Source organism: Canis lupus, chromosome 7 (assembly GCF_011100685.1).
Source record: "Canis lupus familiaris isolate Mischka breed German Shepherd chromosome 7, alternate assembly UU_Cfam_GSD_1.0, whole genome shotgun sequence".
Taxonomy (NCBI): domain Eukaryota; kingdom Metazoa; phylum Chordata; class Mammalia; order Carnivora; family Canidae; genus Canis; species Canis lupus.
The window spans coordinates 67,420,886-67,444,617 of record NC_049228.1 but is presented as its reverse complement, the minus strand read 5'-3'; the positions used below and the strand labels follow the sequence as shown (position 1 = coordinate 67,444,617).

At 42.5% G+C, this 23,732-nt stretch overlaps 1 protein-coding gene, 1 long non-coding RNA gene and 1 pseudogene across 2 annotated transcripts in view; 2 read left to right on the top strand and 1 right to left on the bottom strand.

Annotated features, from left to right (window-relative positions):
* Positions 1–3,731: 3,731 nt before the first annotated feature.
* Positions 3,732–3,863, bottom strand: LOC119872761 (annotated as a pseudogene).
* A 2,353-nt stretch (positions 3,864–6,216) lies between these two features.
* LOC111096914 lies at positions 6,217–9,920 on the top strand. Its single transcript, XR_005361720.1, has 4 exons — positions 6,217–6,299; positions 6,915–7,043; positions 9,203–9,241; positions 9,590–9,920. It is a non-coding gene; the product is annotated as an uncharacterized LOC111096914 (long non-coding RNA).
* A 5,489-nt stretch (positions 9,921–15,409) lies between these two features.
* COLEC12 (collectin subfamily member 12) overlaps positions 15,410–23,732 on the top strand; it is a 180,783-nt gene continuing 172,460 nt past the window's right edge. The window contains exon 1 of the mRNA XM_038543696.1: positions 15,410–15,545. Within this exon, the coding sequence (XP_038399624.1) occupies positions 15,539–15,545 (7 nt within the window). The 5' untranslated portion in view covers positions 15,410–15,538. The remainder of the gene's footprint in view (positions 15,546–23,732) is intronic.

Below are 23,732 nucleotides of genomic sequence, written 5' to 3'. Positions count from 1 at the left end.
GGGAAACGAACAAGGGGTAGTGGAAGGGGATGTGGGCGGGGGATGGGGTGACTGGGTGACGGGCACTGAGGGGGCACTTGATGGGATGAGCACTGGGTGTTATACTATGTGTTGGCAAATCGAACTCCAATAAAAATATGCAAAAAAATAAAGGAGGTGAAGAAATCAGATTATTTACACATTCTTGAGATAGTTCTTGGTTGGCATGCTTCCCTAAGAATCAGTGTAATTTTGCCTTATCAAGAAGATTATAAAATACTGTTGAAGTGGTTGAAAATGTATCAAATGGTTTTTAGCAACAACAAATTTTACTAATTCATAAAAATATGAATAAGGAAATTAAGAGAGAGAAAGGACTGTTTTGTGCTCAAGATAATCAGAAAATTTTTCAGGCTTAAAAACATTCTAGTGAGAAAGTCTGTCTCTCCCTCCCTCACTCCCTCTCTCTCATACACACAGGTTCTTTTATGTTTTTTTTAAGGATTTTATTTTTAAGTAATCCCTACACCCAATGCAGGGCTCGAACTCACAACCCAGAGATCAAGAGTCACATGCTCTACTAAGTCAGTCAGGGTCCCAATACACATGGGCTCATTTAAACATTCTCTTTTGGGATATAAGTTAAAATTGGAAATAATGCATATTACTTAATGAAACTTAGAGTATAATTCTCTATATTAAGCTTATAGTTTTATAGCTAGTATATAACTACAATTTCATTCAGGGCTAACGATAAAAGCAATTAGAATTTAGATTTTATTGTCAGAAAAAAATCAGTGCATCTATAAAAACCCATAAAGCACTCCTATTGAGCAGCACAATTTTCAATACTATTATTTGGAAAGAGAAAATCAGGGTATTCACCACAAAGAATTAAACAGATCTCAATCACCTTTGAGAACAGAGGGAAAGTGTTCAAAATAACCCATTTGGCAACCCACACCAGCCACCTGGTATTCATCCGTCTCCATCATTTCCCCAACCTGGCCATTTCCCCTAGAGAACCTCTGTCTATGGACATGTTGCACCTGCTTCTTGTAAACTCCAAAGTGAGTCCTGTGTCTCAGATAACACAAACAGGGTTAAGAGCAAACTTCCAAAGTCAGACAGCCATGAGTTTGAGTCCTGGTTCTGGCCCTGATCACATGTGGGACCCTGAGCATGCTACTTACCTTTCCAGGGAATCAGTTTCCTTATCTGTAGTCACAGAACAGCAGATGGCTGAGTTATGTGATCAATAAATGTTAGCTAGCTATCCTTATTCCCAGAAGGCAAGTGCCTAGAAGGGTATCTGTTTGATATATCTTTGAATTTCCCATATTTAACAGAGTGCCTTGTCTAAAGAAGTGACTAAGTGAGGGTTTATGAATTCTGGCTGCCTTCTGTAGCTTGCTGCTGGTAACTGTAGACACAATTTAGGAAGGGTCTGAATATGGGAAAGAATGGAGTTGATGAAGGCCAGGCTGTTCTCCCTGACCTGCATGATCAATGGTTTGTGGTTTCTTTTTCCCTGGAAGATGTCTTATTTCCTTTCTGTAAATTTGCTTTGTAGTTACTTTGTGCTTCTCTGACTCTTGATTAATAAATCACAGATTCTCCAAGCTGGGTCTTGTGTGTCTTAGATCCAACCTCTCACTAGCTTTGGAGGTCTAGGAAGAGTTGACTGTGAAACTCCTTCCTTCCCTTTCTTTTCTAATCCCCTATTGCTATAAACATACCAAACAGTTGGATGTTTGGTAAATCAAATCCTCAAGAGCTTTTTCATATACGCTTACCATTTTAAAAAGCCAAATTCCAAAGTAATTTGCACAAACTATTTCCAAATTTCTTATCATTAAGCTAGATTTCCACATTGCTCCCCTTCTCAAAAGCTAGTCCTCTCTGTTCATTATAGAAATTAGACGTCTGGTAAAATCATTATACATTTCATGTAGAAAATGAGACATGAGAAACTCTTTTTTCTGAGTTTGTACAAGTTCCATTTATGGCCAAAAATTGATGGGCCAGTATACTCTCTCTTAAAAACCGATCCTCCTTTTTCCTTAGATGACTTTTCCTTTTCCTTTAGGAGTTATTATCAACGCTGCTTCCTCCTGGAAGCCTTCCCTAACTCCTACAGACTGATGCAGGTGTCTTTCATACAAAAATAGTAGCTGCTTAGAGTGCCATGGACTGTCTTCGGCTCTTTACATTCAGTGTCTGATTCATTCCTCAAACTATCCTGAGTCATAAGTTACTATTGTCATCTCTATTGCGTACTTGAGAAAGCTGAGTATAGGGCAGGAAAGTAAGTTGCCAGAACTGGCATTCAAACAAAGGCAACATCAGAGCCCTTGTTTGTAACTACTATGCTATCTTGCCTCCCAAAGCACTCTATACTTTTTCTATCACAGCACTTGTAGTGCCTGCCCGGCACCTATCTCCTCTTCCCTTGTAACCTTCTGTCTCAATCGAACAACACAGTCTACATCCCTGGCCCCGGGGTGAAGCATGTGATAAGGCTCACCCAGAAAACACATCCCCTTCAGTTGCTCATAGTGATTGGTTCAGTGTAGGCCCAGGTGCCAGGCTGATCCAATCTGGAGAAATCTTGAGACTTTTGTTCAAATGTAGAGAATGCTGGGACACATCCTTCTTCCCCACAGTAGTTAATGATGTAGCCTGTAGCTTCCAGAGTTACTTGCAGCCATCTTGGAATCATAAGAGAGTTCTCATGACAAAGGAGCTCATATCATGGATGCAGTGCAGAGGAATGAAGAGAAAGAAGTGCTGGGTCTGATCATATGCTTTGAGCGGCCTGGATCAAGCTTTGCTGAAGCCAGCCTATCTCTGAGGGCACAGGTATATATAAATTTATTCTGTTGTTCAGGCCTCCATGGCTCACTTGGTTAAATGTCCAACTCTTGATTTCAGCTCAGGTCATGATTTCAGGGGCCAGAGATCAAGCCCCAAGTCAGGCTCCATGCCCAGCCGGAGTCTCCTTGAGATTCCCTGTTTCTCTGCCCTTCCCTCTCCTTGTACTCATGTGCACACTCTCTTTGTCTCAAATAAATCAATAAATCTTTAAAAATAAGTTTCCTTTGTTGTTAATCCAGTTGGGGTTAGGTTTTGTTACATGCACTGGAAAGCTTCTTCTTCTTCTTTTTTTAAGATTTATTTATTTATGATAGACAGAGAGAGGCAGAGACATAGGAGGAGGGAGAAACAGGCCCCATGCTGGGAGCCCCACGCGGGACCCGATCCCAGGACTCCAGGATCGCGCTCTGGGCCAAAGGCAGGCACCAAACCGCTGAGCCACCCAGAGATCCCCACTGGAAAGCTTCTTAATTCATCAGTACTACACATCATATTTTTTGTGCTTATATAATTGCTCCTTTCCCCCAATAAATGCTAAGATCCTTGAGGATAGAAACCACCCTATTGTGTCACCGTTATGTTTCCAGTGCTTGATTCCTAATAGACACTGCATGAATATTTGCTGAATTGATAAAATAATGAATGGCAAATTTTTTGGTCATGTGTGACTTAAACCAAACTTTTAGTTCACTTAGTGAATTTCATGCCATGTACAGGTGCTTGAAATTTTCAACAGGGACCTGAAAAGTTTGGGGTAGCCAAGCCAGGCAGAGATTAAAATGAAATTTCTGATTTCCAAATTGTTTCAGTTATATCACATTAGCTAAGCTGTCCTTTGAATAGATTTTTAAATCCTTAAAACAATAACATAAAATCCAAACAATTGCAAATAAGAGATTCCCATCGAAACAAAATGATGATCAAATACTTTAGGAAAAGTTTTCAATTAGCAATTATCACACCTCGAATAAACCTCATTGGCTACAATACTGCCACTGCACAAAGCGTGATCAAATACTTTAAATAAAAATATAAATACTATATTAACGAATCAAAAGTAATTGTGTACAATATACACTTGGAGTAGAGTACCTTTTATCTGACAGCCTTCCTTTACATTTTGCTTTTAGTCTAAAACAATAACATCAAAAAAAAAATCCTCCCAAACCCAGGATAAACTAGAAGCATTTATTAAAGCAACCATCAATTTCACTGCCATCATCTTTTGAGGCCTGAAACATCAAAGATTTACTGATGCTACCTATAAATAGTAATTTTCATGTGAATTATATTTAAAATGTACATTCAAGGCATCCCAATGGCAGTATGATGAGCCTCAAAGAACTCTTAGAGGTCATGCAGTCTATTTCCTCAACTGCTAATGAGAAAACAGAAGACCTGGTGGAAAAAAGGCTCACCTGTGTTTAATCCTAAGGCTTCAAAAAGCGTTTGTTGGGTGCATGCTCTATGTCAGATTTGGTGTTAGATATTGAAAAATAAAATAGCTGCTTTCGAGAAGGTTATAACCTCCTTGGGAAAACAAATGTATGCAAACACATGCCGATTAGTGTGGTAGGTTCTGTAATAGAGGTGTAACATCAGATTCCTGGAAGGTACAAAGGATAAGTCAACTCTGGGGGTGAGGGGTTTGTGGAAGTTATTTTCAGAACAGGAAGTTCTTGAGTCTTGAAGATTCACCAGATGAGCAGAGCAGGGGGAAGGAAGAGGGAAAGAAGGATGCATGACTTGGGCTGGTAGTCCAGGAAAAGGAATTTCTGTCATTGCAAAGGACATGAAAAGAAACGTGGAGCCAGAAAGAGTTGCCAGAGTCGAGGAACTGGGACTAGATAAGTAGCTGGAGCTGAGGCTCAGAGGGAATCAGGCCTGTGCTTTCCACTGTGCTGTGCTACAAGTCTGGACTTTATCCTCAAGCTATGGAGTAATAGAGCTTAGTGAGCTGACTTCACCAATGGGATTGAGGGTTGGCATGCAGAGGAGTTGGTAGTCAGATTGGAAGCAGATACAGAAAGTGGGAGGAAAAGAATGACTAAGAGTTCTGACTTGAGCAAACGAGTGGACGGTGTAATATTAATTTTAAGTGGGAGTACAGAAAATGGTAGTTTTATGAGAAAGTGGTGAATGGAATCTGTTTTGAATATATGAGGTATAAGTGCTTGGTGAACATGCAAGTAGAAATGTCCAGGAAAATTCTGGTCAAGATAACATTGTGAGTTCAGGTTTCCAAGCACCTTCTCCCCACGCCAAACAGAGCTGTGATGGGAAAAATACATAGAGAAACTTGAAAGTCACTGCTATCTCAAAAGTAAGATAAATACAACATTGGACCAGATTTAGAAGAGAAATATAAAATGATAAGCAGGATGAAGCTGTGGTCTACTAGGCTCAGGGTCTGGAAACAGGTGGACGTGGAGTTTATGTCTTATGGGGTAATAAGGACTAAAAAAATGGAGGCAAGATAGAAAATGTGAGCCTGGCTCACTCTTAGAAACCAGGGGCTGGTTTTAATTCCTACATGAATGGAAACTGAGAATAGGTCCAACTACTTTGCCACTCGAGACTCATGCAGGTAGGTAGTATTTGGTCCAGAGGGATGAGACACATGGACCAGACCTGAAACTAACATGGAACCTGGAACCCAGAAGCTGATTCCTAGAGCCTAGAGTTTAGCCAAACCCAGCCAAGTAGTAGCCTGCCAGCAACTCCACATACTTGAGAATAAATGGCTATGGCTTTAAGTTACTGAGTTTTGTTGCACAACATTGTTGTTGTAGCAATAGTCGCTAACACCTTATACTTTATTACATTTGTTTTTTCACTTGTTTTGAAAGTATTGGTTTACAGACTTATCTTGAATGGGAGAGTTTGGGTTTATTTTTATTGTTCTCCTCTGTACTAATTGCTACCTGTGTAATAAATGTAATAAATTTCAGAAGCCTTCATGCAGACCCCCTGGGCCCTATATCCAGAATCAAGTCTTGTTGAATCTTCAGGCCCTGTGCTGGGGCATGTGGTTGGCTTCACATTTCCCATTTGGGGGTCCAGGCTGAGGGACAGCAGATATCTGGGTCATGTTCCTCTCATAACAGATAATCAGAGAGCAGGAGGGTACATTTTAAGTTACCTCAAATATGGCCAAAATGGACAAGCCCAAGATCAAGCGACAGGAAAATATATTCCACCCACTATAAGGCCGGAGTAGAGGTGTGAACATATAATTATATTCCAGGAATGCTTTTAGAAAATTCTACAAGTGATTATGATGAATTTCATTACAGTAAATTTGGAATTCTACATGAAAGGGAAAGGTTTTGAAATACCTGGTAAGCAATCAGACCTTCATGTCTGGAATGCAGAAAAGTCCAGGCAGGAAAAGCGGTCATCTGAAACAAACAGTTATTGAGTCCTTGAGGGCAGAACAGATGGTAGGATCCTTAGGAGTATCCTTGTTTTGAAGTAAGGTAGATAAGGAGGAGACACACAGAGTAGAGTGGTAGACTTAGTAGGAGAATCAGGGACATGTTGACAACTATCAGAGGGAAAAGGAAGGTTCAAGGATCATCAACAGAAGGGAAGTTAAATGAATTAAGGATGGAGTGCAAAGTGCCCACTGCAGTTGGCCATTTGAATGGGTTGAAAGACCTCTGTTATAGCAGGGCCAGCGCCACCGTGTGGCAGCCGACATGTGGCCAATGTTTGAAGAGGGAACAGGTCCTAGAAGCTGACGCTGCAAGTGTAAATGCCTTCAGGGGCTTGGCTGTCAGGGAAAGAAGAGTTTAGGAAGTAAGGGAAGAATCTACAGGGGGAGAGAAAGAACGAGAAGTAATAGATGAGGATGGGGAATGACAGCAGGGAGAGGTGTGGTTTGAGAACGCAGCTGGGAGGGGAGCCCTGCATGCCAGATAAGATGCCTCTTCCTATGATAATTAGGGGAAGTGTGAGGCCAGGTGCCAGGAAAGATAAGTTGTAAAGGGGTAGGAGTAGGGGAGAGCATAGGAACTTGAGGGGATTCCTGCCAGATAACCTCTGATTTTCCATAGAGAAGGAGATGAGGTCACCTACTAAGGATGAGGAGGTGGGCGTCAAGCAGGGTCCTTGAGAAGATCATGAGAAGCCGCTTACAAAATGTGGAAGTGGGCTGCCCAGAGCAGGCGCAAGGACACTGAGAGGTAGGGAGGCCCCAGCAGCATTAGCTATAATCTGTGCTGGGACCAGGACCCTGGGGTCTGACCTGTGGGTATTTTCCTGACAGCACATTAAAATCTAGGATTCTAGGATTTTATAAAAATTTATAAAGATTTCATGAGCTGTCCTTTCTCCATAGAAGATATTAAGTAAAAGGAAAGAATTATCTTTAAGCTGTCCACATTCCCATGTTCTTGCAGCATTGTAGGTTTGGTTATACAATTCCTATTCTTTCTTTTCTGTCTTCAGTTTTTCTTTCAGTGAAACTACAGTTTTTGGGAAATCATATTCAACTTGAGATGTGCTCATTTTGAACACATTCAATAGGAACCTGAATGGAACCTTATTCTCCATTGTCTTGGACTCAGAAAAGTTGTGGAACCCTTCTGGACTTGAGCTTCTACTATATGGATACTAAATATTTCAATCGTGTGTGATTGGAAATCCACAACTCTTACTGTCTATAGAGCAGATCAACTTAATGGGCTATCCAAGAATTCACTACCCCATAGGAGCAATGAACAAAGAACACTTTCCCAATTCAGCAAAAAGTCTTTGCAAATAAAAGATCTTTTAAGTTATTTGCACCTCTGGTCCTCTTTAAGTAAATCTTTTAGAATATTGATATGTACTATTCTTATGTGCTAAGAAAATACATTCAGGATAAAGAAAAATGTACATTCAATGTATAATGGATTGCTTCAATGAAAGATATACGTAACCAAAATGAAAAGAATGATTGGATTTTAATCTTGAATAAAAAAATGTAGTGTAAAATGTAGTACAGTTAAAAATTCCAATGAAAATGGCTAGTTATTTTAAGAAGGAATAAAATAAAATTTTGCCAACCTTGAAAGACTATAATATCAACAGATGATACCACATAGGAATAAGACCATACTGTGAAACTTCACCAATCTTGATATACTTATTTGGAATTTGTAACAATTTTGACAAAAGCTTAGCACAAGTTTACCTTTTCACTATTATTAATCAAATTATAGTATAAACAATATTCACAAAGTTAATGTTTAAATTACTTTAGAGAACAAATTATGTTCAAATATCTTGAGCAGACCATACTTAGTAACAATGTACGTATGAATTATAAACAATTTAATCTATCCCTTAAGGTATTTCTCTTTAGGATTTCTACTATTTTTGTACTTGTTTGCTCTTAAAAATAAAACTGTCTCTTTAAAGATATTCCATCATTCAGATTTAAAATTAATTTTACTAGGCTCTTCTCTACCCAGCCAAATTGTTATTATTTTGCCTTTGTTCAAATGGTCTTATGTTTTACGTTAAAAAGCAAAATAGGAGATAATAAATAAGTTAATTACAAGGAAAATTACCACAATTCGATAACTTTCTCCTAAGTGACGGGAAATATGTGAAGTATTTTATTTTATTTATTTTTGGGGGGAGTGGGAAGAGGAAGATGGAGAGAGAGAGATAGAGTATCCCAAGCAGGATCCATGCCCAGTGCAGAATTGGATTCAGGGCTCCATCTCAGGACCCTGAAATCATGACCTGAGTCAAGCAAGAGTCAGATGCTTACCTGAACCACCCAGGCACCCCATATGAAGTATTTTAAAACATTATCTCTAATTCCTCACAATATATTGCAAGGAAGATTCTGTCCTCACTTCTTATAGGAGGAAATTGATATTCAAATTAAGTGATTTCCCTAAAGTGTCAAGTATTTTCTGAATCTGATAAATAAGATATAATAATATGTATGAAGGGCTAAGCATAAGCCCAGAATACAGAAAGCACTGCATAATGTCAGCTATGGCTCTTGCTATCACTCTAAAGAAGGGGCTCACTTTATTTTTATTTTTAAAAGATATTTTATTTATTTAAGTGAGAGAGAAAGCACACAAGTAGGGCAGTGCTCAGAGGGAGAGGGAGAAGCAGGCTCCCCGCTGAGTAGGGACCCTGATGTGGGGCTTGATTCTGGGACCCTGAGATCATGACCTGAGCTAAAGGCAGATGCCCAACCGACTGAGACACCCAGAAATTGCCCCAGAAGGGGCTCACTTTAAAGTTAGGTGAAAATTGATGAACAGATAAATTAGCTCCTCTAGCTTTTGAATGTTTCAGTTGCCTTTGGATACTCATTCATTTATTCATTCAACAGACATTTACTGAATGCTGACTATGCACTGGGAACATCAGGGTGAGTATATGGGCAAAGATGTACCTCTGAGGTAATCCTACATATTTTCAAAAGTGATCAGCTACAAATGTGTGTGTATTTGTGTGTGTGTATATATGATCACTGATATATATATATATATTTATAGCTGATCAATATGAAAGTTGGAAATTCAGACATATTTTGAAGATATATATATATGTATATATATCTCAAATAAATGTATCCAAAAATGCATCTAAATTTCCAATTTTCACATTTTCTGTGTGTTTATTCTGTATTCAATAGTGTTTATATGAATTTAATATTAGAGTTTTTGAGCCAAAAAGGACCATGAAATGACTTAGTCTAAAATCTGTCATTTTACAGTGAGAATTCTTCGACCTAGAAAAATCAAAGGCCTGCCCTCAATCAGATACCTCTCACAGAACCTGCCTTGGAATCCAATTCCACTGGTTACCAGATGGTGGCTTTGTTCACGTCGACACATTTCATCTTCAGAGGAAATGAATGACAAAGCCAAATGACAGATGAAACCAAAGTAAATCCCTCCCATGTATGTCACTGCAAAGACATGCATTAAAAGCAAAAAGAGGGATCCCTGGGTGGCGCAGCGGTTTAGCACCTGCCTTTGGCCCAGGGCATGATCCTGGAGACCCGGGATCGAATCCCATGTCGGGCTCCCGGTGCATGGAGCCTGCTTTTCCCTCTGCCTATGTCTCTGCCTCTCTCTCTCTCTCTCTCTCTGTGTGTGACTATCATAAATAAATAAAAAATTAAAAAAAAAAGCAAAAAGAAACACTTATTTTATTTTTTTACATAGATTTACTGAAATATCCAGGTGTAGTATGTCTGAAACATGGTAGGAGAGCCATCATCGAAATTTTGGAGTTGGAACAGAGCTACTGGTCATCCACCTGCTATCTCTCAGATCATGATGGGGGATTGCTGTTTACCTCAAGATGCACCCTGGTCTCCAAACTGAAACTCAAGAGCCACATTTCTGTTTTCTTGGGCCCTTGCCTCCTCACTGAACTTATAAAGAAGCTCCAGTACCATCCTGAGAATCACAGTGGTTTGTAGTGAGCTAGAGGAACAATTTCAGACTGATCCTTTGAGCTGTGAAACATCAAATGGAATAAAATAGTTGTTTTTTGGACAAATAGGATAAGCAGCTCTCAGAATCCTCTTTCAAAATGCTGTTTAAAAACCAAAGAAACAGAAACACTAACTGACAGAAATCTAGGCTTCTAAAGACCTATTAGCTATTTTTTTATCCAAAAATTTTCATGGAGAGCTCAAGGATAATCACATTTCAGAGGATGGAGACAGAGCACCTGGTGTCCATATACCACTACTAGTTTCTTTATGGGATCCCAGTGTTTTAGTGGACTTGCTCAACAGCACACTGGCTGGTCTAGAAGTATGGTAGAGTATATGAAGTGACTCAGAAGACCAAACTATAGAAGTCAATTTTCTTCTCAAAAAAGAAGCTTATTCTCCTGTCATACTCAAAGGCTTGGTTTTCAGAGCAAGTATTCTTCACAGAGGCTATCCTAACAGATGTTCCATACATTTTGCTTTCCCTGCTCTGGATTTTTGGGGCGCCTTCTTCCATTACTAATCCCCTTTTCATTTATTCACTCTTTCACTTGATTGTTAATTGCTAGAAGCTGTTGTTAACAAAGATGAAGAAGACATGGTCTTTCTCTGAAGAAGCTCAGTCTACTGTGATGAATCCTCCAAGTTCAGGGAGCACAAAAATCAGCTGGGGAGTGCTAGAAAATGGAATTACCCCAAGACTCTTCATGAAATATTCCGATTCAGGAGTCTGAGGTGAAGTCCAACCATCTCTACTTTATAAAAACACCACTGAGTGATTCTGATATAGGTGGCTCCCAGATGCCATTGTTGTCTCCAGACCAGTAGGAGCATTTTTCATGCTCATTTGAATCTCAGCTAAAATCTTTAATACCCAGTTTTCCATGCTGTCTTAGTCAGGAATCATCACTTTTTTCCCTTCTGTGGCCTTTTATTTATATCTCTCATGACATTGGCCATCTCCCACTTTCTGTCTCTACTGTGGATCCTTTCTGGAATGCCCTGTCTCACTTAACAGACTCCTGGTTGGGGGACTGTCTGGCCCTAATTTGGATTCTCTGCAGTGTGTAGCACCATGACCATTATTAGTAATCATGTAAACTTCCTTGCTGGATGAAGGGACCCATTTCTAAATGGAGAGTTGTGTTTTTAAAGCAGACATAAAGAAATGTACTGATACAACGGAGAAAAGGAGGATATTTTCAGAGGTGGAATGCGAGGCTCAGAGCCTCATAGGTGAAATAAGCATACGAGTGTGGGGACACACTGAATAGCTTGGCTGAAATGGAACAAAAGGAGCTGCATAAGGAGAGAAGAGGAATGAGTGGGCAAATGAGAGGTGGTGGTAGCCTTGATGGTTGCCAGAAGCTACTGGCTGCCCAGAGAGGAAAGTAGAGATGGTCAGAGATCAAGGTATTGCAGCACAAACTGACTGCAACTCTCTCCCCTCCAGGGCTCTGGTCTGCCTTGGTCTCCCAACCCTCTCAGCTTCTCCTTCACTCAAGGAGCCCATCGGGCTCAGCCTGGTTTTTCCGCTCGCATATAAAGGCCTGAAAACTTTCTAAAGGTACTAAACTGGGGGAACCTAGAGTTTCCCCCTCTCTCTTCTTCCTTGCCTCTCTGGCTGCTGCATGTTGGGGGTGGGGTGGGGAGGCCACGTGGAGGGTTCTGGATGAATTTCAGATCGGTATCGTGGTTTTTACCGGGGAGATGTAAAGAAGGGGAGAAGTGTGAGATATGTTCTGAAGGTAGAAGCAGAGCTTGGTGAGAACATAGGGCTAAGGGAAGGGGAGAAGGCAAGTGTGATAGGGCTTTGTCATTAGTAAAAAGGAGATACTTAGCACAAGTTAAATGTTAACTTGAGTTGGGCTGAGAGTTAAATGCTATGATGCTTTCCCCAGGTTTATAATGTGAATGCAGGACACCAGATGCTGCTGCTGCTGGAGGTGAGGAGGCCTGAGACTGACCTGGAGGCCGTGCAGCCCATTCTGCTAAGGAGTTCAAAGCATCTTCACTGGTATGATTGAGTCCCTCCCAACCACACCATCCTCCCTCCTCTCCTTTACCCTTCCTTTCTCCTCTCTGATCCCCAGTTCGGTCCTCAACGTCTCTCACAGATCTTCACCAAAGAAATCCTGGTCAGCTGACAATCTCCATGTGTCTACAACCTTCATCCCTTGAATCTTCCAGAGTGGGACTCAGGGGAGGTGGCAGGCAGGGGACCTGTGGGACATACCCAAGGGGCTCCATCCACTCTGTGCTGAAGGAGGTGATCATCTAGGAGCCCCCCTGAAAACTGTCTTCTAAAGAACTGCCAAGCCTGCTTTCTCATCAGCAGGTCTGTGAGTCTGACTCATTATAATTAACATCATAGGGTTTGGGTTTTGGGATTTTTTTGTTTGTTTGTTTTTACCTCACTGTTTTTGTCTGTTAGAAATTATTCCAACAAAATAGAAAAGGTATAGTAAAATGTACATAAAACTTACTATCCTAACCATTTTTAAGTGTGCAGTTCAGTGGCATTAAGTGCATTCACATTATCACCCAACCATTACGACCATCCATCTCCAGAACTCTTCACCTCCCAAACCTAAAGCTGTAACAATTAAACACTAACTCCCCATTCTCTCTTCCTCCCCAGCCCCTGGCAACCACCATTCTACTTCCTGTCTTTATGAATTTGACTACTCTAGGCAACTCATATAAGTCGAATCATATGGTATTTGTCTTTTTGTGATGGCTTTTTTTTCACTTAGCATAATGCCTTCAGGTTTATTCATACTATAGCACGTGTCAGAATTTCCTTCCTTTTTTAGAGCTGAATAATACTCCTTTGGATAAACCAAAAAAATGTGGTATATACTAACGTTCATTTGTTGATGGACACCTTGATGGCTTCTACCTTTTGGCCGTTGTGAATAATGCTGCTGTGGACATGGGCATGCAAATATGTATTTGGAGTCCCTCCTTCCCATTCTTTTGGGCATATATCCAGAAGTAGTATTGTTAGAGCATATGATAATTCTGTTTCACTTTTTTTTTTTTTTGAGAAAGCCCCATGTTGTTTGCCACAGTGGTTGCATAATTTTACATTCCTACTAGCAATGCACAAGGTTCTGATTTCTTCACATCCTTGCCAACACTTGTTTTCTGCTTTTTTTTTTTAACTTTTACTTTTTATAATAATGGGTATGAAGTGGTACTCACTGTGGTTTTGATTTGCATGGTCCCTAATGATTATATGTTGAACATCTTTCCATATGTTTATTGACCATTTGTAAATCTTTGGAGAATTTCTATTTGAGTCCTTTGTCCATTTTTGAACTGGGTTTTTGGTTGTTGTTGAGTTGCAGCATTCTTTATATAGTCTGAATATTAATCCCTTACAAGATATATGATTTACAAATATTTTCTGTGGGTGGTCTTTCCACACTGTTGATAGTGTCCTTTGATGCACAAGTTTTAAGTTTTAGTGAAATCCAATTTATCTATATTCACTTTTACTGACTGTGTTTTTGGTGTCATAGCTATAATTTATATTTTTAAAATAATTTTTAATTCAAATATTGGAGTCAAAATCCTCTCCATTTCTTAGTTGGGTAAATTATTACACAAAGAAACTATGGATTTACTCTATGGCTGAGAATCCATAATCTGGGTTTCCTTTAGCAACCCTCACTTGCCCTGCAAGATAAGGCAGGTACCTTGGTGAGAGCTGGAACAAGTCCCCAGGGATCCTGTAGTTTAATCAGCCCCTAAAATGAAATAAAAAGTGCTGGGTTTTTTTTTTTTTTTTTTTTTTTTTTTGTCTTTTTCTTTGCTAGCCGTACAGGTTTCTTCCTGATGTTCAAAAGAAGAAGGCTCCTGAAACGGAAAGTCTAAGATACTTCTAGAATGTATTACCTTTTTATTTTTCTCTCTTTTTTTGTATTACCTTTTTCTAGAGCAGAATTCCCTCTTTCGAAAGAATCAATGGGTTGTTTACACCATGTTACCAAATTCTCGGGGGAGGAAATCCGAAAAGCTGCAACCACCGCCCAGGCCGAATTGTTTTGGTGTGCTAGAAAGCACATGGTAATCTTTCATTTCATCGTTGAGGAAGAAGTCTCTCTGCACCTCCCTCTCCACAGCTCCACCACTTAGTTTATGTTTTAAAGCAACAGGGCAGTGAATGGGGTCTGCTTGGTGGGGTGTGTGTGTGTGTGTGTGTAGGGTTCTAAAAGGAAAACAAACAAACAAACAAACAAACACACCCCCACTGGGACAACATGATGGGCCACTAGGAAAGGAACTTAATGAGAAGCCACTCCATTGTCCAGCCTCCTTCAACATGATCAATGTCAGGCGCGGTGGCTGGAAGGGTGACTTTTCCAACCAAGGGGAGGAGCGTGTAGCGGATTTTTTTGAGCGCCGTCTTTTTGTCTTTTTGAAGGTTCGAGAGTTGTCAATCGTGCCCCGAGTCCTGTAGGGAGAGACTCTCACGGTGACTCCGGGTTATGGACAGCTCGCCCTGGGTGCCAGTGGGCGCGCTGCCTCTGGCGCGTTTTTCCTCCGGGGGGTCAGCAAGCGCACCTGGAAACTTGGAATCCCGAGGTGGTTCGCGCTTCGGTGTAATCTCCTACCCCTCCGGGCCCCCAGAGGCGTCTGGGGCAGGCAAACTCTCCGCCACCCCCGGGACCCTGCTGCTCCCCAGCTCCCTCACCCCACGCGCCAGGGAGTTAGGGGTCTGGTCTGGGAACGAGCTCAGCAACACCGCCTCTCGCGCACACCGCCGGGGAGACACTTTCTTCCCACCTCGTTCCGCCGTGGGTCGGCGGAGGAAAGGGGGTCCCCCTGGGCGGACCACGGCGCGCGGAGGAGAGGCCGCGCGAGGGAGCCGCCGGGCAGGGGCGAGCGCGGGCCCGAGGGCGGGGCGGGCGCGGGAGGGCGCGAGGGGGCGTGGGCGCGGCGGCCCGCGCACCCCGGCGGGCCAGGGGGAGGGGCGCGGGCGGGAGCGGCGCCTCCCGCCCGGGGTGAGCGGCGCGCGCGGCAGCCCCGCGGCACAGAGCGCGGAGCGGGGAGCGCGGGCGGGCGGCGGCGGCGGCGGCGGCGGAGGCTCGGGGCGCGGACGGGTGGCGCGCGGCGCGGCTGCCATGGGCGCGCACTGACCGGCGGTTCAGCGCGAACTTCCTCGGCGGCGCGGAGCTCCCTGGCTGGCGGTGCGTCTCCTCGGTCACCATGAAAGGTAGGGCGGCGGCGGGCTGCGCGGGGCTGCGGGCTGCGGGGCTGCGGGGCTGCGGGGCTGCGGGGCGCGCGGGGGGGCTGCGGGGCGCGCCTGCGCGAACTTCCCCCGGGAGCTGGGCCGGGGCGGCCGCGGCGGGGTTGGTGCGTGCACGCGGGGGGCGCCCCCGGCCGCGGAGCTGGGCTGGCGGGAGACCGAGGTGGTCGGGGTTCGCGAGCGTGCGAGCAGTCCCCTCCCCATCGTGCCTCCGCAAAGTAGTTTGGAGTCCCCAGTCGTTGTTTACGGATTCCAGTTCCCAACTTTCTAATTGGAAAAACATGCCGAGGAGAGCGGAGGCATCCTCATTGCCTCCGGCCGGTTTTCGGCTCCGCGGCGCTCGCCGCTGCGCCCCGGGTCCTCCTCTCCCGGCGGGTGCGGTTTGCACGTCCGAGAAGTCGACGCGCCGCCGGCCGGGCGTTTGCTCCGGGGCTCGGGATGTTCTCCGGGCGCCCTCCCCACATCTGGCAGTGGTTAGGTGCCCGCGGAGTTCAGCTGGCCCGGAAAGGGCGCTTGGCATCTTTGTCCATCAGACCCACCGAGTGGAGAGAACCGCCCTCAGTTCCGCGTCCCTTGCACGTGCCCGCCCGTGGAGCTGGTGTGCCCACGTGTGTTCAGAGGTGACACAGGTCACGGCGTTGGCTGTCTGCTGGGCCGGTTTAGGGAAGTGGCCGATGTTACCGCACCTTTAAGCGGAATCACCGGGAGAAGGGCTTTGCAGGGCAGACATGGAGATGGGTCAGCAGAATTCTGATTTACATGTGCGATAAATAATTACAACAGAGGCATCAAAGGGAAGCGTCTAGGGATGGGCTGCAGTGGTGTTTACACAAGGTTCCAGTTTCTAGTCTTGTGCTAGGATAACCCGTTTCAGACCCCGCGCGGGCCGGGCTCGAGGGAGGGGGCTGGGTGCGAAATGCCATCTGACCGCGGCGACCAGATGTCCACCCGCCAGGGACCATGCCATGCGATCGCTTTGACTTGCTAGGACTGCTGTCCGAGGGAGGGGCCCCGGGAGCCCCACGCGTTTGGAAAGTCACTTTTGCCTCTGGGTTTCTGTGAAAGGAAGTTGTCGCTAAATTATCCGGAGTGGTAATGTCCTACCAGTTAGCTGCCCTTCCAGTAGTTTCCTCATCAGGAGACCCTAGGAAAGGCAGGGCCAGGTGAAGAGTGGCCGTCCCCAGAAGAGTAACAAAAGATGTGATACACTTTCCTGGCTAGGGAATTGCAAAAACCCAGTGGTGTGTGTTCCTTCTTTTTCCACTCAGTGTCTCTTCTCTCATTTACATTTTGGGAAGCACTCACTTTCCTTGGCTAGCACTGATGAAAGGATCCTCCCAGAAAGGAAAGAGTTCACATGCCTCACGTTACTTTGGGGCTCAGGTACCATCATTTTAGCCAGAGGTTAGTCTTCTCATTGCTGATCATTGCTGAGGCCAGTAGTTTGTTTGTTTTAAGGTTTTATTTATTTATTTATTCATGAGAGACCTGAGAGAGAGAGAGAGAGAGAGAGAGAGAGGCAGAGACACCAGCAGAGGGAGAAGCAGACTCCCTGCAGGGAGCCCGTTGTGGGACTCCTTCCCGGGTCCCCAGGATCACGCCCTGAGCTGAAGGCCAAGCTAAACCAACCACTGAGCCCCCCGGGCTGCCCTGAGGCCAGTAGTTTTTGAATTGTTGGAGAGCTAAGCTAACTGCTCACTCCATCAGCTCCTGTGTAGATTCCTGAACCCTGAAAACCTTGTATTTTTTGACTGAGTAAATGACCATTATTGCAATTTGGGTATTTTTCAGTATTAATTCAAATCTGCCATGGAAGACATGCCTGAAAGTCCTAAATGTGTATTTGTGACATTTAGTCTGCATTCTGGACCAGCTTGCAGACCCCCTGGAGAAGCCTCATTGCTTACCTTCTGTGATCCAGGCGCTGCCTACTGGCCCCACATACCTTCTGTCCCAGTGGGGGAGGAGCAGTAAGGGACTGGTGAATTCCAGAGTAGACTACTCACTTTGAAGGTCACTTAAAAGGTAATATTCTGTAGGAATTTTGCTTACCAACTATTGCCATAAAGTTACATGCATTTATCTGGTTAGTGAAATGGGGAAGGAAGGGGACAGCAAGGGGCATTTTATAGTGCCTACTAAGTGCCAGCGACTGTGCTATACCCTGTATAAGCACTCTAACAGTTAATTTTCTCAACAACACTATGAGGTAGGTATTTTCACTCTACATTATAGGTGTGGAAACTGAGTCTAGAACAAATACGAACTGGCAATCAGGAGTGTGGTAGGCACTAAACACAAGCTTTGCCAGTTTCCCTGTGTTGCTTGGAAAGACCTAGGACACCAGTTATGATAACTTCCGGTGTAGACCAAAAGAAAAGTAAATAAATCTTAGACAACTGAGTGGCCAAGTAACCCACAGTTGGTGCAGCAGCCAGGAAGGGGGTGGATCTGAGAAATTGGACACAAGCCCTCTAAAGCCAAGCACAGAGTATATTTCTAGCCAAAGAGGAAAGCCGCCTTTACCAAGTAGAATTATTTTGACAATTTGCCATTAGGTAACCAACCCAAAGTTTTCTTTAACTAAATTAACTAATTTATCTTAAGAAAGCCAACATTTCATTAGAACTTAATTTCCTTAAATAATAGAGGCCAATGACAAGCCTTGCAAATGCTTAAAGTATTAGCTTAAAACATTCTTTTTTTTCCCCAAGATTTTATTTATCTATTCATGAGAGAGAGAGAGAGGGAGAGAGAGAGAGAGAGATTGATTGAGGCAGAAACACAGGCAGAGGGAGAAGCACGCTCTTTGCAGGGAGCCTTATGTGGGACTCGAACCCAGGTCTCCAGGATCACGCCATGGGGCTGAAGGCAGCGCTAAACTGCACCACCCAGGCTGCCCTTAACTTAAAACATTCTTTAGACAAACAGAAAATTAGTGGACATCCTAGAAGTTGCAGAAGATTTTTTTGCCAAAGCAAAAATTTAACTTCTTCACGAGTCAGACACCTTTATAAGGTACCCATTTGACTTTGTAATTCTGATGTTTCAACCTGGATCATGGCCTGTGTAATAAACCTGGCTTTTGGAGTGTAATTCCGTATCTGCCATAAGCTACACAGCGCCACCTATCTGTTGCATTCAGCAAATATTTGTCTCTGATTTCCTCCCTCTCTGGAATCACAAGTACAAAAATAATGACATCATTATATATTTTCCAGAAAAGAATTACTTGCCTTGTTGCTGCAATACTTGCAGCCTTCCAAACTGATTAAAACATGAAGTTGGTTTTAATTTCCAATTAGCTGTGCCTCTCCACAAATCTCATGGTTTTGGATGAATATTCACATTTTTTCCTGAAGGAATCTAACTCCTCCAGAGTTAGGTGTGCCATTATTAAATCACATTTCTAGTTCTGAAAGTTGGGGATATTGGTAAGGTTTAAAGCAGCAGCACTTGTTGCCTGAGAGATGGCCAAAAACAACCATCAGCACACAGGACCACAGAGGTCCAAACCACTGTTCTAATTTAACACAGAGAAGAGATTGGTGCCATCAAAACATAGTATTCAGCTGCTTATTTTCATGTGCTTGTATATAAACATTTCTGAAATACTGTTGGCAATAATACTTTAAAAATGCACTGGTAAGCAGTCTACATCTATTGCTGGTTGTTTTTCTGGACTCGTGGACTCCTTGCTTTACCACTGTCTCTAAGATTTCTTGTCCTTAATTGTGACACATAAACAAGTGTGTGAGGGTGACTGCATTGAAAGCATCATGTTTTATGAAAGGGACTGGAAACAAAATGAGGCCTTTTTCCCTTCACTGATTGGAATTGGGGCTGGCCTTCCTTTGGAAGGTAAATTTACAATCTAATTATGCTTTTGACTTCTTCATTAGTTTGGGGAATCTTAACATTCTTAATCTGAGGTTTAATTATTGCTAAGTATAGATCTTTCCTGTGGTCTCCACAATTTCCCAAGATTGTTCCCATGTCCCCTCCTCTCTGCCTTTAACATTGCAGCTCATCCACTGATAATGGAGTGACTGGGAAAAGCTGGCAGATGATAACTTTTTTTTTAAAAGATTTTACTTATTTATTCATGAGACACACACACAGAGGCAGAGACACAGGCAGAGGGAGAAGCAGGCTCCTCATGGGGAGCCCAATGTGGAACTCAATCCCTGGACACCAGGATCACGCCCTGGGCCAAAGGCAGGCACTAAACTGCTGAGCCACTCAGGGGTCCCCCAGATGATAACTCTTAAGCAATAGCATAACTAGGTGCCTGATTTTCTGAGTTAACACTTAAAATAGTATTTTATTTATTTTTTGAATATTTTATTTATTTATTTGGGGGAGAGAGAGAGTGCCAGTGAGCAGAGGGAGAAGCAGATTCCTGGCTGAGCAGGGAGCCAGATGCCAGACTTAATCCTAGGACTCTGGGATCATGACCTAAGCAAAGGCAGATGCTTAACCGACTGAGCCACCCAGTTGCCCCATGCCAAAGTAAATCAAATGGCCCTCGAACTATGCATTTTCAGATGGGAAAATAGGTATTTAAATTTTATGATAGAAGAAAAGCATATTTCAGCTGGAGTAACGCAACATATGAGTAATCTCTCGGGGCAAATCTGACACGTGTCTCCCCGGAGGGGGGCAGGAGGGATGAGGTCTTGGGAGAGGAAGCCCAGAGCACAGCCTTCCTGTGGCAGCATGTATCTGTGGTGCTTTGGAACTTCAGCTGGTGAATCAGGGTGGGAATAATCAGGTGGGGGTGGGGGACAGGATTCTAGGTCTGGCAGGTAATCATCTGTGAAGAGAGTCTACCCCCCACCATGGGCCAGATTTGCCAGGCTGGTTCTGGCCTCTCCATCTTCTGCCATTCCAGAGTTCCTGTCTATGGTCTGGAGGCAGGGAACAGGGTCATGTGTTGGAAGATAAATGCCAGGGCTGAAGTTGATCTGTAAACCATGCTTTATGCTCACAAACAACTACTCAGGTGTGACTCATGCCCGCTTAATATGACCACTTATTATTTTTCTCTCTAATAATAGCTAACATTTATTGAGCACCTGCCAAGCCAACTGTTCTTATTTTCTCCATTTAACAAATAGGAAAACTTAGGCTCAGAGAAGTGCAGTTACTTATAAAGACACCAAGCTAGTCACTGGCAAAACTGGTATTCACACTCAGTCTGACTCTGGAATTCACATGTTACACCTCTAGCTTAGACTCCTTCCTAGTCAAGTCTTTGTATTTCCATTCAATCAACCCATCTTTGTTATGTACCTACTGTGTGCTGAGTTCCACTAGATGCTAACTGAGCAACACAGAGAAGGTTCTGTCGTCTGGACTCAGACCTATAATAACCTGGCATCAGAGATCTGAAGAAATTAATGTGCTCTTTCAGCCAGCCACTAGAGGAGCCTCTCTAGACAGAAACTTTTGCAAAGATGAAGAAAATTCCAGGCTCATTGCAGTATGTAGAGTTGATCTTTGGGAGGTTTTGCTTATGACTGATTAAATGATGTGAATGGCCTACTGAAGCTGGCAACTCTGAAAACAGCCTCTGCACTACAGTCTTGCTGACAGGTTTGCCATGAGGTTTGTCATGAGGTAATGAACATTGTCAGAAGTGCCATTTTCAAGAATAGACTATAACCAACAGTATATGATCAGTTAGAAAAATAAAAATAAAACAGTAGTAGTGGGGGTAGGAATAAACATTTTGAGGAACGGATAGGGAAAGATAGACATTCTTCATAGAATATATTTCACTCTTTACTGCTGACAACAGTTTCTAACCACACCAATGAAGCTCAAGGGAAGTAACTTTTCAATCAGGCAGTGATTTGATTTCTGTTTAATTGAATGATATTTGAAGAGCCCAGACCAATACAGGACCTTGCAGCGATCTTGCTGATTGCTTAAGGGACCTTTGTAATTAATATGGCGGTGAAAGGTAATGCAAACAGAAGTTAGTAGTCCCAAATTAAGCTGCCAAAGACCTAGCCCCTGAATTTATCATGCATATTCAATCAGTACTCTTTAGAACATAAAGGAAATGTGTTTTTCCACGTGGGAGAAATTTTTAAAATTGAGTAACTTTATTGGATTTGGATTTATTAAATATGACTCCTTTATGCTTCCTAAATGGTTTGGGAACCAGTATCAGTATCACATGAGGTCATATTCACTAGCTTGAGAGATTGGACATTTGACATTCTGCCTAACTTGTCTTTGGGTTTTGTGGAAGTACTTGCACTTCTTTGGACCTAAGTCACTTCCTTACAATATAAAATGTTAGGGCAGCCTGGGTGGCTCAGCGGTTTAGCACCGCCTTCGGCCTGAGGCCTGATCCTGGAGACCCGGGATCGAGTCCCGCGTCAGGCTTCCTGCATGGAGCCTGCTTCTCCCTCTGCTTGTGTCTCTGCCTCTCTGTCTCTTTCTCTCTGTGTCTCTCATGAATAAATAAATAAAAAACTTTAAAAAATAATAAAATGTTAGAAAAACTAGATGATATTTATGTAACTTATTCACAGGCAAAATAGTCCACTTTTATAATTGATAATACATACTTTAATTTTACATTTCATAAAATGTAATTATACATAGTGATCCCCCGAGCTGAACCTGATAATTTTAGTGTGGTGGCCAGGAGTATGGGCTGTGAAACCAGAGGGCCTGGTAACCACATGCAAATTACCTAACCTCCCCTGGGGGGCCTGGCTTCCTCATTTGTCAACTGGGGAATAGTAATGGCATCTACCCAATTCCAGTTTTGCTTGCTTGTTTGTTGTTTAGAGGATTAAATAGGTTAGTATAGATCAGTTGTTTAGAATGCTGTCTAGTATGTAATAAAAACTCAAGAATTAGTTTTCGTTATTTTAATACTGTGTTCATTTCATTAGTTTTCATTTCATTTTAGTTATTTTAATACTGTGTAATTGTAACCTGCTGCTTCCTCCAGGCAGTAATATAATTGCCAGTTATGAACCATTTAAATTAATTGAGTGATACAATATATACCATGAAGAATAGAGTTCAGCTTTGAAAAGAAAGTAATTTTCAAATTACAAATGTGTTAAAACTGACCTCAGGGATAGGAGGAGCTGTGCTCCTCTGTATAAACAGTGCTCACATTGGTCTACCTCTAGCTGTTCTCTTTGTGTTCTTGTCATCATTGTAATGTAGTAAAAGAAAACAAAAGAAAACAAAACAAAACAAAAAAACCCAGCCCTACTAAAAATACGGGGCCCATGTTTATAGTGAGTTTATAATTCTAGCAAAATCATACAATTTTCTTATTTACGACAGTGGTAGAAAATGGATTTAATATTTGTAAATACATTTGATTTGCTAAGAGCACTACTTTTCCTGGAACACCGTTATTCAGGTGCCTACTGAAAATGATCTAATATTTTGGAGGATTTGTATCTCAAATCCAGTGTCCAGTTTTATCCAGTAAAAACATGATTTCAAAGAATGAAAACATAAAACAGATTTGTCTCTAAAGAAGAATTAGGGCAGAGGTATGTGTATATATATATATATATATATATATATATATATATATATATTTTAAACTGTATGAGATTATGTCTTTCACTACTAGTGTTGGTTACCCATTAAAATGTCATATTTTCATTTTATTTGTTTAGGCCACCAAATCCTAACTAAGCTTTCATTTGTTCTTTATTTAATATGTTATTTAAGTATATTTAAATATTCTTAATATTAAATATATTCAAATATTAGTTTAGTATATTATTGAGATATATTTAAATGTTTAGTATGTATATAGCCTGTTCTCAAGGAGCTTGCAGTCTGGTGGGCACGGTAAGGCTTATGCATAAACTAATCTAAGGTAAAATGTGAAGTGTCCTATTTGAGATTCAGATAAATGTTGCCAGAAGACACAGGAGGAAAGGGCAACCTGGCTGAAGATAGGGATGTTTTTGTTTTGAGGGACAATGCAACCTGATTCATTATCTTGAATCAGAGTTCATATTTCAGATTGCATTAATCTAATTGTAACTGAAGAGGCAGATGGTGCATCTGGGCACCCCAAAACCTTGAAGTATGACATTGTAGTGTGGGAAGTACGAGAAAATTGAAGTTTTCTCAAACTTTGTCTTCTGAGCTCAA